Source organism: Drosophila innubila (assembly GCF_004354385.1).
Source record: "Drosophila innubila isolate TH190305 chromosome 3R unlocalized genomic scaffold, UK_Dinn_1.0 2_E_3R, whole genome shotgun sequence".
NCBI classification, from domain to species: domain Eukaryota; kingdom Metazoa; phylum Arthropoda; class Insecta; order Diptera; family Drosophilidae; genus Drosophila; species Drosophila innubila.
In genome coordinates, this window is record NW_022995380.1 from 18,388,561 (window position 1) to 18,401,590 (window position 13,030).

Sequence of the window (13,030 nt, forward strand, 5' to 3'; positions counted from 1 at the left end):
ATCAATTTGTGCTGTCACTTCCTTGACAACTCAATCGCCTGACTGCTACTCAAAAGACAATCAAAGCAGATTAATTTACAAAGCCAACAGCGCCGGTAAGTAGAGGCAACGGTATTTGTTTAAGCCCGAGTAAAGCGTCAGCCGCGTAATTAATAACTGTTTACCAAGTGCTTAAAAACCGGTCGAACTAAGTCTGTGACAGTTTTTCCTTTTCCCTTTCCACTTTTGCCTTTTTCATTGTTCCTTTGTAACGGTCGCACTTGAGAGTCAACTCTGTTTGCATAATAAATCAATCGACTTTGCGATTACATCGACTGATTATTGTTTTGTTGATTAACTTTTGCAATAGCAACGGCAACGGCAAATGCAATTGCAGCTGCAGCAACAACAATTGGGCAATATATCAGAGAAGCCAACTGCTGCCTGGGCCAAATTGTGCTCCATGATGAAACTTCAATTGCCAGAGCAAGAGTCAAGCACAGCAGGAGCAAGCAAATAGTCCGCAATCTTCTGGTTGGTTTGGATGCACATGACAACCGGAAATGGGGAAACCGGCTAACAGTTACGTGCTCTTGGCCATACACACTAGCCGTGCACAGCACAACACCCTACTGATTTTTGCCTCATGCTTCCTGCTGGCTTCGAATCCTTTTTTGCTGCTATAAATCACGCGCTAAGCACCAAGACCACTAAAAGGCATGCCAGGCAACCAGGCAACCAGTCAGGAGCAGCCAGAAGTCATACCGACGCACATTGGGTTAGATTGCACAAAATGCAATATCCTCTCTACGGAACAACAAATTTTCAAGAATATTCTAGCAAAGTTTTCCATTTAAAGTCATTGAGTTTGACACATACAACCTACCAGTAAAGATCTAAGCTTTAAAGTGCGTCAACTCAATCAATAATTATTTTCTATTTAACAAATTTCTATTTAATTTTGAAGAACTTTCACTTTGTGTTCAGAAAATCTGTCATTTTGATTATCTCAGCTTAAAATGTTGTATGGATTCTTGGAAACTTTCAATATGATTTCCAGTAAAATTAATTATTTTTTTCTTACGAAATTTTTTGCCACACTGTGCGATAGCCAAGCACTATGCAACTGGCATAAGGTGCTTATAACGAAATTGCTTTAGTATATGTACGTGTGTGTGTGAGTATGTCGGCGTGTTGCATTTACACACAGTAATATTGCACATACGCCCTGTGTGCCTGACTCGTAACTGGCTTGAAATATTCGCAGAATTTCTTTTATTGCACTCGTCCACACTGGTCACCTTTTGTTGTTGTTGTTGTTGTTGTTATTGTTGTAAGTTACCCTTTGCCATATACTTCATATTGTTGCTGTTATTGTTGTCGAATTGCACGTGTTGCCTGCTCTGCTTATTGGCATTCAATTCCATTTAAATTCTATGAACTGAAATCACTGCCTTTTTTTTTGTATTCGATTCGAATTGAAAATTGCAATCAGAGAGCGACCGAAACCAGGAATAGGTCACTACCAGAGGCTTTTATATTTGATCGTAGAATTTTTAATTTTATATTTTCCATTCGCTTAGCTCTTATGCGTTAGCCTTGGTAACATGTGTAAGTACGAGTAAGTAGCTTTAGTTGCAGTTGCATAGCAACCGCTCAGTCAGGTGAATAACAGCCAGAATTAGTACATGAGTTGTAAGTGAGGAGGCAATAAGTGGTAACTATGGGATGAAGGACATTTCTGTCCTTTAATTATCGGTTGCCAGGTTACAGGCAACAATGTGCCAATAGAGTCTCAAATCGAATCTTCTCACTTGAGTGATAAAAGAGAGAGAGAGAGAGGAAGTTAAACTGAGAAACTAATTCGAATTCGAGCAATTTCAAAGATAAAGAGCAGTATACAGTATTATAAGTCATTATCACTAGAAAAATATTCGAGTCTCAATTTCTATGGGACTTCAAGCAATGCTTATTCATCCACAGCAGAGAAAACATTTTTAGAATTCTATTTTACGGCAAACAGGAAATTCGATTTAAATTGTAAACAAGCCAGAGACGAGTTCCCAGTGCTCCAGGCACAAAATGCAAATGCCGTTGCAGTTTGTAATGCTTAAAGCTTTGGCTTAAGCAATTTAAACACTATATATCCTGCATCCTGTTCGAGGTAATGCAACCGGCAGTCCTTCCTATTCCCGTTGCCCTTTCCCTTTCCCTTCCCTTTCCCGTTGATGTGGCTCTAAGTGCGAATAAGCAAGCAACCGCAACACAGCAATAACAACTACACCAATTATATGGCAACAAACCCAGTTAGGCAGGCTTTAGGTGTGAACCCGACATGGCAGACATGGCCAGTAAGTAGTGAGTGGTAGTGGGAGAACTGGCTAAGAGATTGCTGCTGCTGCTGCTGCTGCTTCTGTTGTGGCTGCAACGGATGCCGCACATAAAGCATAAAGGATACGCGCAACGTTCTCTCTTTCCTCCAGCTTCTTCTCCCGCTGCTGATGCTATTTTATCTCTTCCTTATGCCGCTGTCTTTGTGTGCCTGGTCTTGGGCTTTGTCGTTTTATTGCCGGTTTTCCGCGTCGCCCGCGCCTAATGACCTCTTAGACGCTCAACCGTTGGCTGCCAACTGGCAACTGGCAACTGGCAACTGGGGACTGTAGACTGTGGACTGCAGAGCGCACTGAGCGGGTGATTAGTAGGTCGTCCTGACAGCAAAACCATCCACAACTCACACACGCACACACGCACACACGTAGTGTGCGTGCCAACCGCTGGCAAAATCTATTAACACTGCGTATCTCACCATATTACCAAGACTGTAGCTCCTTTCCTCATCTCTCCTTCTTCCTCTCTCTTTCTCTCTCCCTCTGCTCACAATTCGTGTCTCGGCGGAAAATGCTTTACGTCGCATCATTATCATTTTGTCGTTAATTACATTTTTCAACGCTTAAGTGATTTATTCCGCAATTTTATCGTTTTCTAATTTTTTCCCATTGCCAGCCGCCAGCATATTTACGCTTAATGAGTTGGTTTGCCGTCTGCCACCTAAATAAATATGAAAGGGAAGCAATATTATGAAAGCAACTGGCAAGCAGCTTGACATGAGCTCTACATGTAAATGGATCGCCAGATAATGCTGAGTGATGAGGAGGGAAGCAACTGAAGGGGAGACTGAGTCTAGGTGCTGTCAAGACACAAATTAGAGCACTTACTTTGAATGCTGATGATATGCTCGAATTGTTTGCAGTAACTACTGAGCAAAGAATCTGTAACATCAATTACTTGTTCCTTTTTTGTGTGCTTTTAAACGAATTAAAGAAATAAAAAGGATAAATGGTTTTCCAAAGACTGAGTTCGTTGTAATATGTAACTTATGTTATCAGTATAATCCATGGTTCTTAAACAGAATGCGAGCTCGAAGCAATGTCTTATCATGCGTGTTATGTGACATATGTTATCAGTTTAATCTATGCGTTCAAAATTTCCTTCACAAATTATGTAACTTCAGGCAGTTGTTGGAATAAACTGCTTGATACGTGAATATCTTGTCATTCCACTTCATCTAATGCTGGGAATGGCACTGCGTGGTTTTGTAGTTAAGCCAACTTTTAATCCACTTCGCGGCTTACCACGACGGTGCTTAAACTTTATGCTTGTTTAGCTGCTCTTAACTTTAATTGCATCAACAGCTCTTCATTTCGTCTTCACTATGTCTCATTCCTTTCCATGCTAAATAAATTGATTAAAACTCAATGATGCATTAAGAAAGCTTTGACTCTCGCTCTCTCTCTCTCTATCTGTCTATTTCTTATTTGTTTAGCCAACACTCGAAACTAACCAGCTGCAGCAGCATTTAACCCAGGGAACGTCATGGGCAACCACTTGACAACCAACAAACCACACACCCTTCTTTACTCTTTCCCCCCCTTCCATTTAGCTCGGCAAATTTGATATGCATTTGTTAACCGACACCAGAAGCATCTCAGTTCTTCAGTTCACTAAAAAAACATTCGCTCGTCGCAACTATTTTCAATTTGATGGTCCCCACTCAATGCTCAAGTTGTCACAAATGCAGAGACCCCATTGCCATTCTCATACCAACACTCCCCTTCTCCCCCACCCCTTTTTCTTTTCATTCTCTTTCCACCTCTTCAATAATTCCACTGTTCAGGCACTTGAACAAGTCTTTCTACTCTATTCTTAAAGGTTAACTGAATACTGATATTAAATTTGATCCGTTTAATTTGATAAAATGAGTTTAAAATAATAAAAATACAAGTTTACAAATCGTTTTGGATAATCTCTTTAATAATTTGTTTTTGAATATAAGAATAGCTTACTTTCCGAATAATATTTTGTTCGACTAAAATCCCTACTGAGTATTTGACTGTCGAGCATCAACTTTTACAAACTTTTTAGCTTACAGAGCGCATTTCATTCACGAATACTGATTGAATTTTTGTTTGAATTCGAAACTAACCAAATATTTTTTCAATTTATTTTCATTGCAGAATTTAAAAAATCAGATTATGACGACCAACGTGTGGGTGGAGCAGGTGAGTTCAAATATTTCTCTTCTCTTCGGTTTTTTTTTTTTTAACTTTTTTGTGATGCTGGAATTTTGTGATTTGGCTGCCAATCTTCTTAACGTTTCCGTGGAACATGACTTTGCCATTTGCACTTATCCCTGCAGCCAGCGAGCAAATGCAAAATTATTTTTGTAGCCAATTTTCGTTCCCGCTTTCGCATAATGCCAATTTGTGACCAGTACTTGCAACTCTTGGATTGAAAGCAATAGTTTGCACTCGGACAAGTGGCATGCCACCCTTTTAGCCATTCCACAGGATATTCCTATTCGTATTTATATGTGCATTCCCTTAGCACTAATGCCTTGGCCAGTTGGTGCCACAACAACAACTAAGAGAATACCCAACAGCAGCTATATAAATACGAATACATATTTATTTCTACACTACGAACAAATTTCGTTCTGCGTACTAGTTTGAATGGGTATGATTTGTAAATGAATTTAATATTTTTAGTTCCCTTCGTACTAAAAACAACTATAGAAATAAGTTTTATGGAATTAAAAATAAAATGGAAAAATTTTGTACAAGAAAAAATCAGAATACTTGATTTTTTTTCTGAGTGTACGAGTATTACTATTGTCTGGGTTGGCACATTGTTGGCAAGCAGCTTTTAGGCACTTGAATGGAGCAGCTTTAAAGTTTTTGCATAAAATATGCACACAAAATCCTTTGCACAAATTGCAGTCAATAGCTTTTTGCCTCCTTCCCTTCCTCTAACAATAAAAGCTCATGCTAAGTTTCTGGTCACCCAGTTGACAAAACAAAAGCCAATCGCCGAAATTGCATATAAATAATGCAGCTCATCTGGGTTTCTATTTGTGTTTGAATTTCAAAAACGTGCATAGACATTTCGACAAATATAATTTGAACTCATTACAAATGTTTAACGAGACTGTTCCCGCAAACAAAATCTCATAAAAACCGCTAATGCAAATTACTACATTATCACCATATGAAATACGTTTCAATAATCCCGCCAAACTATTTCTATTACTACCAAATCAATTAAGAAGTCTATGCAATATAAAATATTAAAGTATTTACAGTCGTGTTTTAAAATGCACTTTGTAATCAGCTTAAAGCCCTTATTATGTATTAAACTTGGAATTTCAATTATATTCAGATCCGAAAAGTAGGACAAGCTCGTTTTGCAAATAGTTTACAGAATTGACTTTTGGAACAGGACTGTTTAATTGTATTATATATTTGTTATTTGTTGCCGTTGTTTACGCTACTGCAGTTTGTTTGTTTGTTTGATTTCAGTTTCGTGGCACGCTCATGAATATTCAACATTATGTCCATAAAACCACAAATGCGTGCACCCGCATATTCATAATCGCTTGACTGTACGTGTATATGAGTGTGTGCGTGTGAGAATAGCTGTCATCATTCTTATCCAGATGTCAGAATTCGCAATTGACAACCCCATTTAAATTTGCAATTTGTTTAATTGTTAAAATGTTTGTGAAAATAAAATATCCGATGCGGATTTTGTTTTAGAATGTTTCGTTTATCATAATAAATTGCTTGTCGGTTTAAAAATGTATCAATAAACAAAAATTATTACTAGAATGTTAATGTAGTTAATTTACAAACTAGTCGTGCAATGATAATTTTAATGCCACACTCTGCTAAATCTCATAAAATTTAGCAAATTAAACTTAACTCAAACGTATTAAACATTAAAAGCAATATATCCGCTTAAATACCATACCCGAACTCTCCCTAATTTGTTATTTTTATTGAGCATTTCACGCTTGGCCAACATTTATATACAGCATTTTTCAACCGCTACCATAATCCCATTGTGAATTGCAGTTCAATGCAGGAAACAGCACCCAAATGGCATTCACAATACATTTTACATAAATAGTGCGACAATCAACATAATTACAATATAATATACCCTAAGTAGAGTCTGCCCGACAAATATTTACTCTACTTATTATAAGAAAGAATGTAGGTAAATTAAATAAATATTTAGTTACTTCTTAAACAGGTTCTATTTAGCTAACAGATTGAAATTCATTTAAAAATATGAAAGACAAGAAAATTCTAAACAAAACAGACCAAAAATGATCAAATATTCAATATAAAACTTATTCTAAATATATTGAATTAGTTAAATGGTATTAAATGTAAACAAAAGTGAAAATCGAGGCAGATGACAAAAAAAAATGGTTATCAATTTATATAAGATTTTATAATATATTGAAATTTATAGCAAGCATCAGGCAATTTATTAATAAACAATAATTCACTTCACTTGAATAATTAAAAAATAATTACTGAAAATATATTTAATAGAATTATAAGTGCCCAACAAATTAATAATCTATAAAACACAAATTAAGATAAGAAAAATTGCCTTTTTATCAACTTAAGGACTATCGCAAAAAGGGTTGCCTGATAACTAGACTAATTAAATCAACCACATTGTTTTCCTCTTTAGACTCAACCTTTTGACCGATTCTGTGGTCCCTTTAGCTGTAGATACTCTTCCGCCCGTTGGGCATGAAAAAGGATAACATGAAGAAGAGCAAACAGTTGCGTGGCATGCAGCATCGCAATTCTATTATGAAAATTTAATTTAACGCCAACAGCTTAGCGACCAATAAATTAATGCATAATTAATAGAACGCAATTGGAACATTAATTGCAATAACAACAAAGGACATATGCAATCGCAATCTATACAAACTATATAGATTTGTATACATATAAGTATGTGCCTGTGTGTCAGTGAACACCACAATTGCAATTCAAATCTACATATATGCATATAGTATTATGTAACGTAGAGTTTCACCAGGCGACTAATGTAAATGACAATTTCATTTTCCCATAAATTCAGCATAATGATATTTACTATTGAATGCGATACAATAATATTTCTTGTTACTTTAGATATTTTTATATAAAAAATTGTTTATTTTGTTTCAGGAATGGAACGACTACAAATTGAAATGGAATCCCGATGACTATGGTGGTGTCGACACGCTGCATGTGCCCTCAGAACACATATGGCTGCCGGATATTGTACTATATAACAAGTAAGTTTTTGATCACTTTCATATATCGCATTTTAACCGATTTGATTATGTTAAGAATAAGAGTATCAGTCAAGGGGGCTTTGGCGCCTGGATCCATTTACATAATTGCCCAATGGGCGCGATGGGCGAATAAATCAAGGCTCACAGTTACGCTGGCAATTTATCAGCCGATGATTAACGTATTTTTATTTCAATGTAACATGGTAGCAAAGAAACTGGCCAAGGGTTCAACACTACAACGATGCCCAAAAGGAGGGGGCCTGGCAGGCCTTTATGCTCAACCTCAGCATAAAATGGCTGCCAACTCGTCTGCCTTCTCAAATTGGACGTTTTGTTTTGCTATGCTCGCTGTAATTATTATAATGTGCTTTGTATCGTATTTCACTCTTGGAGGGAAGCCAGCCAAAAGCAAATGGCATAGTGGTATAAGTATGGGAATGGAGACTATCCAAGTAAAAAGACCTTAAAGAAATACGCTAAGCCTGTTCCAATTGTTTTTAGATTTTGTTGAAATTAACTCTATTATAAACGATTTATTAAGGCTTTTTCTTTCAAAGCCTAATTTTTGGTTATTTTTAAATTTTATTAACTTTATGCTACACTTTTCTTCAAGTTTAAAACTCAAATTTTAAATTAGATCACTTTATTAAAATTATAATGAAAGTTGCAGACTTTTTTTGTTCAATTATTATTCAGTTTTAATCTAAAATATAATTTCTAAAATTGTTACAATTGATTATGAAAATTTGTTGTAATTTTGCACGTTGCTTCCACTGTGCCACTTGCTTTGCTGTTGGCCAACACTTGACTTTAGTGCCTACAACACCAGTAAGGACATCGCTTCTTTGGCAGATCGGCTTACGCGCTTTATGTGCCATATTGGGTTCTCTTTTTCTTCCACCTTTTTTTTTCTTGGTTGAGTTTGGATGGGGTTTGACTTGGCTGCTGTGCGCGTTTGTTGCCTTGGTTTTACCAACTATTTTGGGGTGTATATATGTATATGTATATGTATGTGTGTATGTGTGTATATGTGATTTGGCAGAGTCATAAAAACTCGTAATTTATTGCTTGGAAAAAGCTTAAATTTCATTTGGCAACAACGACAAAAGCATTGTCGTTGTTGTGCGTAACTATGGCAACTCCGTGGTACTTACATTGACACACACACACACACAATACAGACAGACACACACACACACCACAAATACGACACACACAGAGATACATACATATATCCAGACTGAGAAATGTGAACGCAATGCGTGTTATATGACCGCCATTGTCGTCCATCTCAGGACCGTTTTTAAACTGCAAATAATTTGTAGAGGCTATAATGAAGCAATGCTTGGGATAGTCGCCATCTCCTCTCCCCTGCACATCCCCGTTTTTAGCCCTATACAGTTTCAATGCCTCTCCTGTCGTATTAAATTGAACTTGAAGTGCCTTTTGTTCGCCTCGAACACTTGTAGTTAATTGTGTTTGGTCAAAATAAATTGCCTCTGTAAAGTCCATTTAACTTTGTGTCCACAGAAGGATTCACAGATTTTCCTTTGACTCACATAAAATGTTTCCTTGAAGCAGCCAATAAAGTATATTAAAAATCAATCGAGATTTGTTCTTGAAACTTAATATTTGTGAGTTTTTTTTTATGATAAGGACATTTAACCTTGCAAATTTTGGAATATATTGAAGAAAAAAAATTAAATTATTTATTGGAAATATTCTCTATTTGCCAGTTAAATAATATAAAGGATGATAATTTTAAGATTTATCTGCCTTGCTTTAATATTGACAAAAGTATTACTGACATAAAAATATATTGTAGAAAAGAAATGTATTTATTTTGTGGAATTATTCTCTATTTGCCAGTTAAATAATAACAATTAAGCATAAAATACTGCTGCATATGACGAATTGCAGTGTATATAGTGTGTGCCGTTCTTGATATCTTAAATGCAAATACATTTTCCCATGTCCAAAAGAGCGCACACAGCACAGAAATTGCGTTTAATTTGCGAATTGCGTCCAAAACTGGCAATATTTTATGCCGCAATTTTTTTGTATTTTTCTCTGACCAAGACAAACTCACAATAGCCAAAACACACATACACGCACACACGCACTCGTACAACCACACACAACAAAGAAGGAGAGAATGAAAATTCTTGCCGTCGAAATTGCGCCCATTTGTATGCAATGAAAAATGTTTAATTGCCTGCTAAACGTGAAATAACTAACAAATAGTTGGAAGGGCCCCATTGTAAATGCGCAACAAAACAACAACATGGTCAAAAAGCAGAAATACCTGCCAGACCGTCATGTTGGCCCAGAAAATAGAATATAATGCCACAGCCATGTTTTCCAAACAACATTCAAAGTTGTAATTTATTGGACGTGGCAAACGCTTGTTGTTGTTAATGTTGTTGCTATTGCTGTTGCTGTTGCTCTAATTGTTTGCGGCTCAATTGCATATCGAAAGCGCTTTGCATTTGCCGCGTTTGTCAATTTTGCAGTTTTATACATTTGCAAATTGTCAGCAATTTAGTTGCTAAGAGAGAGATCTATCTCTGCTGCTGACCAAACATAATTAGCCTTGTGTTTTTGACGTGGTTCTCATTAAATAGGCATCGAAACCGAGTCCCCAATTCAACATCACTTCTCTCTATGTGTGTGGCAAGTTTGTGCAATAAATAAGCACTGCCATTAGCCATAGGCAGCCCACTTCTAAGCCACAGCTCGGCTTCTGTCTGCCTTGAAAGCGACTGCGACAACGACAACGACAACAACAACGATGACTGCAGAGACAGCAACTGTGCTCATATTTGTGAAAGCCGCTTAATTCCAGCAATTAATTTTCATGTTGATCCAAGAAATTAAAATAGCACTCAGACAGCTTCAATCATGTCGACTGCGAACAGTTTCTCTCAGCTTTGTTTCTATACTCCACAGATATACCCAAACATTACGTGATATAAACTTTATAAGTGTTGCAAACTGTTGAAGAATCATGGAGAACTTAAAATATACACGTATGCTAAGAAATTGAAACAAGTAAAAGGTTTGGGTTAAACTTAAACTAAAAAAAAAATTTTCTTCAGATTCGCCAGAATTTGATATTAATGGTAAGGGTACCCCCTTTGAAATTTCGAAAATTCTAAATCTTAAATCTCAAGTTATCAAGTTATCAACTCCTCATATCGTAATTAGAAACAACACTTTAAACTTGATTCTGAGACCTTTCTATTTTTTGTAAAAAATCATGTGAAATTGGACAAGAATTTTGACTTGTAAAGTGGCTAAGTCCGCAGTCTGACCAACTTCAAACTGTCATAACTTGATCAATACTGAACCGATTTTTAAGCGGAATGTCAATTTATTCATAACTTGGCATTTTAATTCATTCTGCATTTAAATTTTATTAAATTCTTAAAAAAAATATTTTCCTCTAGATTCTACTAGATATTGATTTCGATGCTAAGGGTCCCCTTTGAAATTTCAAAATTCAAAATTTTAAATCTCAAGATTTCACTTTTAATCAACTCCTTATATCGTAATAAGTATAAAACAACACTTTAAACTTGATTCTGAGACCTTTCTATTTTTGTAAAAAAATCATGTGAAATTGACAAGAATTTTGACTTGTAAAGTGGCTAAGTCCGCAGTCTGACCAACTTCAAACTGTCATAACTTGATCAAAACTGAACCGATTTTAAGCGGAATGTCATTTTATTCATAACTTGGCATTTTAATTCATTCTGCATTTAAATTTTATTAAATTCTTAAAAAAATATATTTTCCTCTAGATTCTACTAGATATTGATTTCGATGCTAAGGGTCCCCTTTGAAATTTCAAAATTCAAAATTTTAAATCTCAAGTTTTCACTTTAAATCAACTCCTTATATCGTAATAAGTATAAAACAACACTTTAAACTTGATTCTGAGACCTTTCTATTTTTTGTAAAAATCATGTGAAATTGGACAAAATTTTGACTTGTAAAGTGGCTAAGTCCGCAGTCTGACCAACTTCAAACTGTCATAACTTGATCAAAACTGAACCGATTTTTAAGCGGAATGTCATTTTATTCATAACTTGGCATTTTAATTCATTCTGCATTTAAATTTTATTAAATTCTTAAAAAAAAATATTTTCTCTAGATTCTACTAGATATTGATTTCGATGCTAAGGGTCCCCTTTGAAATTTCAAAATTCAAAATTTTAAATCTCAAGTTTTCACTTTTAATCAACTCCTTATATCGTAATAAGTATAAAACAACACTTTAAACTTGATTCTGAGACCTTTCTATTTTTTGTAAAAATCATGTGAAATTGGACAAGAATTTTGACTTGTAAAGTGGCTAAGTCCGCAGTCTGACCAACTTCAAACTGTCATAACTTGATCAAAACTGAACCGATTTTAAGCGGAATGTCATTTTATTCATAACTTGGCATTTTAATTCATTCTGCATTTAAATTTTATTAAATTCTTAAAAAAAATATATTTTCCTCTAGATTCTACTAGATATTGATTTCGATGCTAAGGGTCCCCCCTTTGAAATTTCAAAAATTCTAAATTTTAAATCTCAAGTTTTCACTTTAAATCAACTCCTTATATCGTAATAAGTATAAAACAACACTTTAAACTTGATTCTGAGACCTTTCTATTTTTTGTAAAAAATCATGTGAAATTGGACAAGAATTTTGACTTGTAAAGTGGCTAAGTCCGCAGTCTGACCAACTTCAAACCTGTCTCTTATACACATCTAGATGTGTATAAGAGACAGGTCATAACTTGATCAAAACTGAACCGATTTTTAAGCGGAATGTCATTTTATTCATAACTTGGCATTTTAATTCATTCTGCATTTAAATTTTATTAAATTCTTAAAAAAAATATATTTTCCTCTAGATTCTACTAGATATTGATTTCGATGCTAAGGGTCCCCTTTGAAATTTCAAAATTCAAAATTTTAAATCTCAAGTTTTCACTTTTAATCAACTCCTTATATCGTAATAAGTATAAAACAACACTTTAAACTTGATTCTGAGACCTTTCTATTTTTGTAAAAAATCATGTGAAATTGACAAGAATTTTGACTTGTAAAGTGGCTAAGTCCGCAGTCTGACCAACTTCAAACTGTCATAACTTGATCAAAACTGAACCGATTTTAAGCGGAATGTCATTTTATTCATAATTTGGCATTTTAATTCATTCTGCATTTAAATTTTATTAAATTCTTAAAAAAAATATTTTCTCTAGATTCTACTAGATATTGATTTCGATGCTAAGGGTCCCCTTTGAAATTTCAAAATTCAAAATTTTAAATCTCAAGTTTTCACTTTTAATCAACTCCTTATATCGTAATAAGTATAAAACAACACTTTAAACTTGATTCTGAGACCTTTC

At 35.0% G+C, this 13,030-nt stretch overlaps 1 protein-coding gene across 1 annotated transcript in view; it reads left to right on the top strand.

The window, feature by feature from the left end:
* The window catches only part of LOC117790666 (acetylcholine receptor subunit alpha-like 1), a 33,875-nt gene that overhangs the window by 286 nt on the left and 20,559 nt on the right, over nt 1–13,030 (top strand). The window contains exons 2-3 of the mRNA XM_034630170.1: nt 4,494–4,538; nt 7,515–7,624. Coding sequence (XP_034486061.1) covers nt 4,494–4,538; nt 7,515–7,624 — 155 coding nt within the window. The remainder of the gene's footprint in view (nt 1–4,493; nt 4,539–7,514; nt 7,625–13,030) is intronic.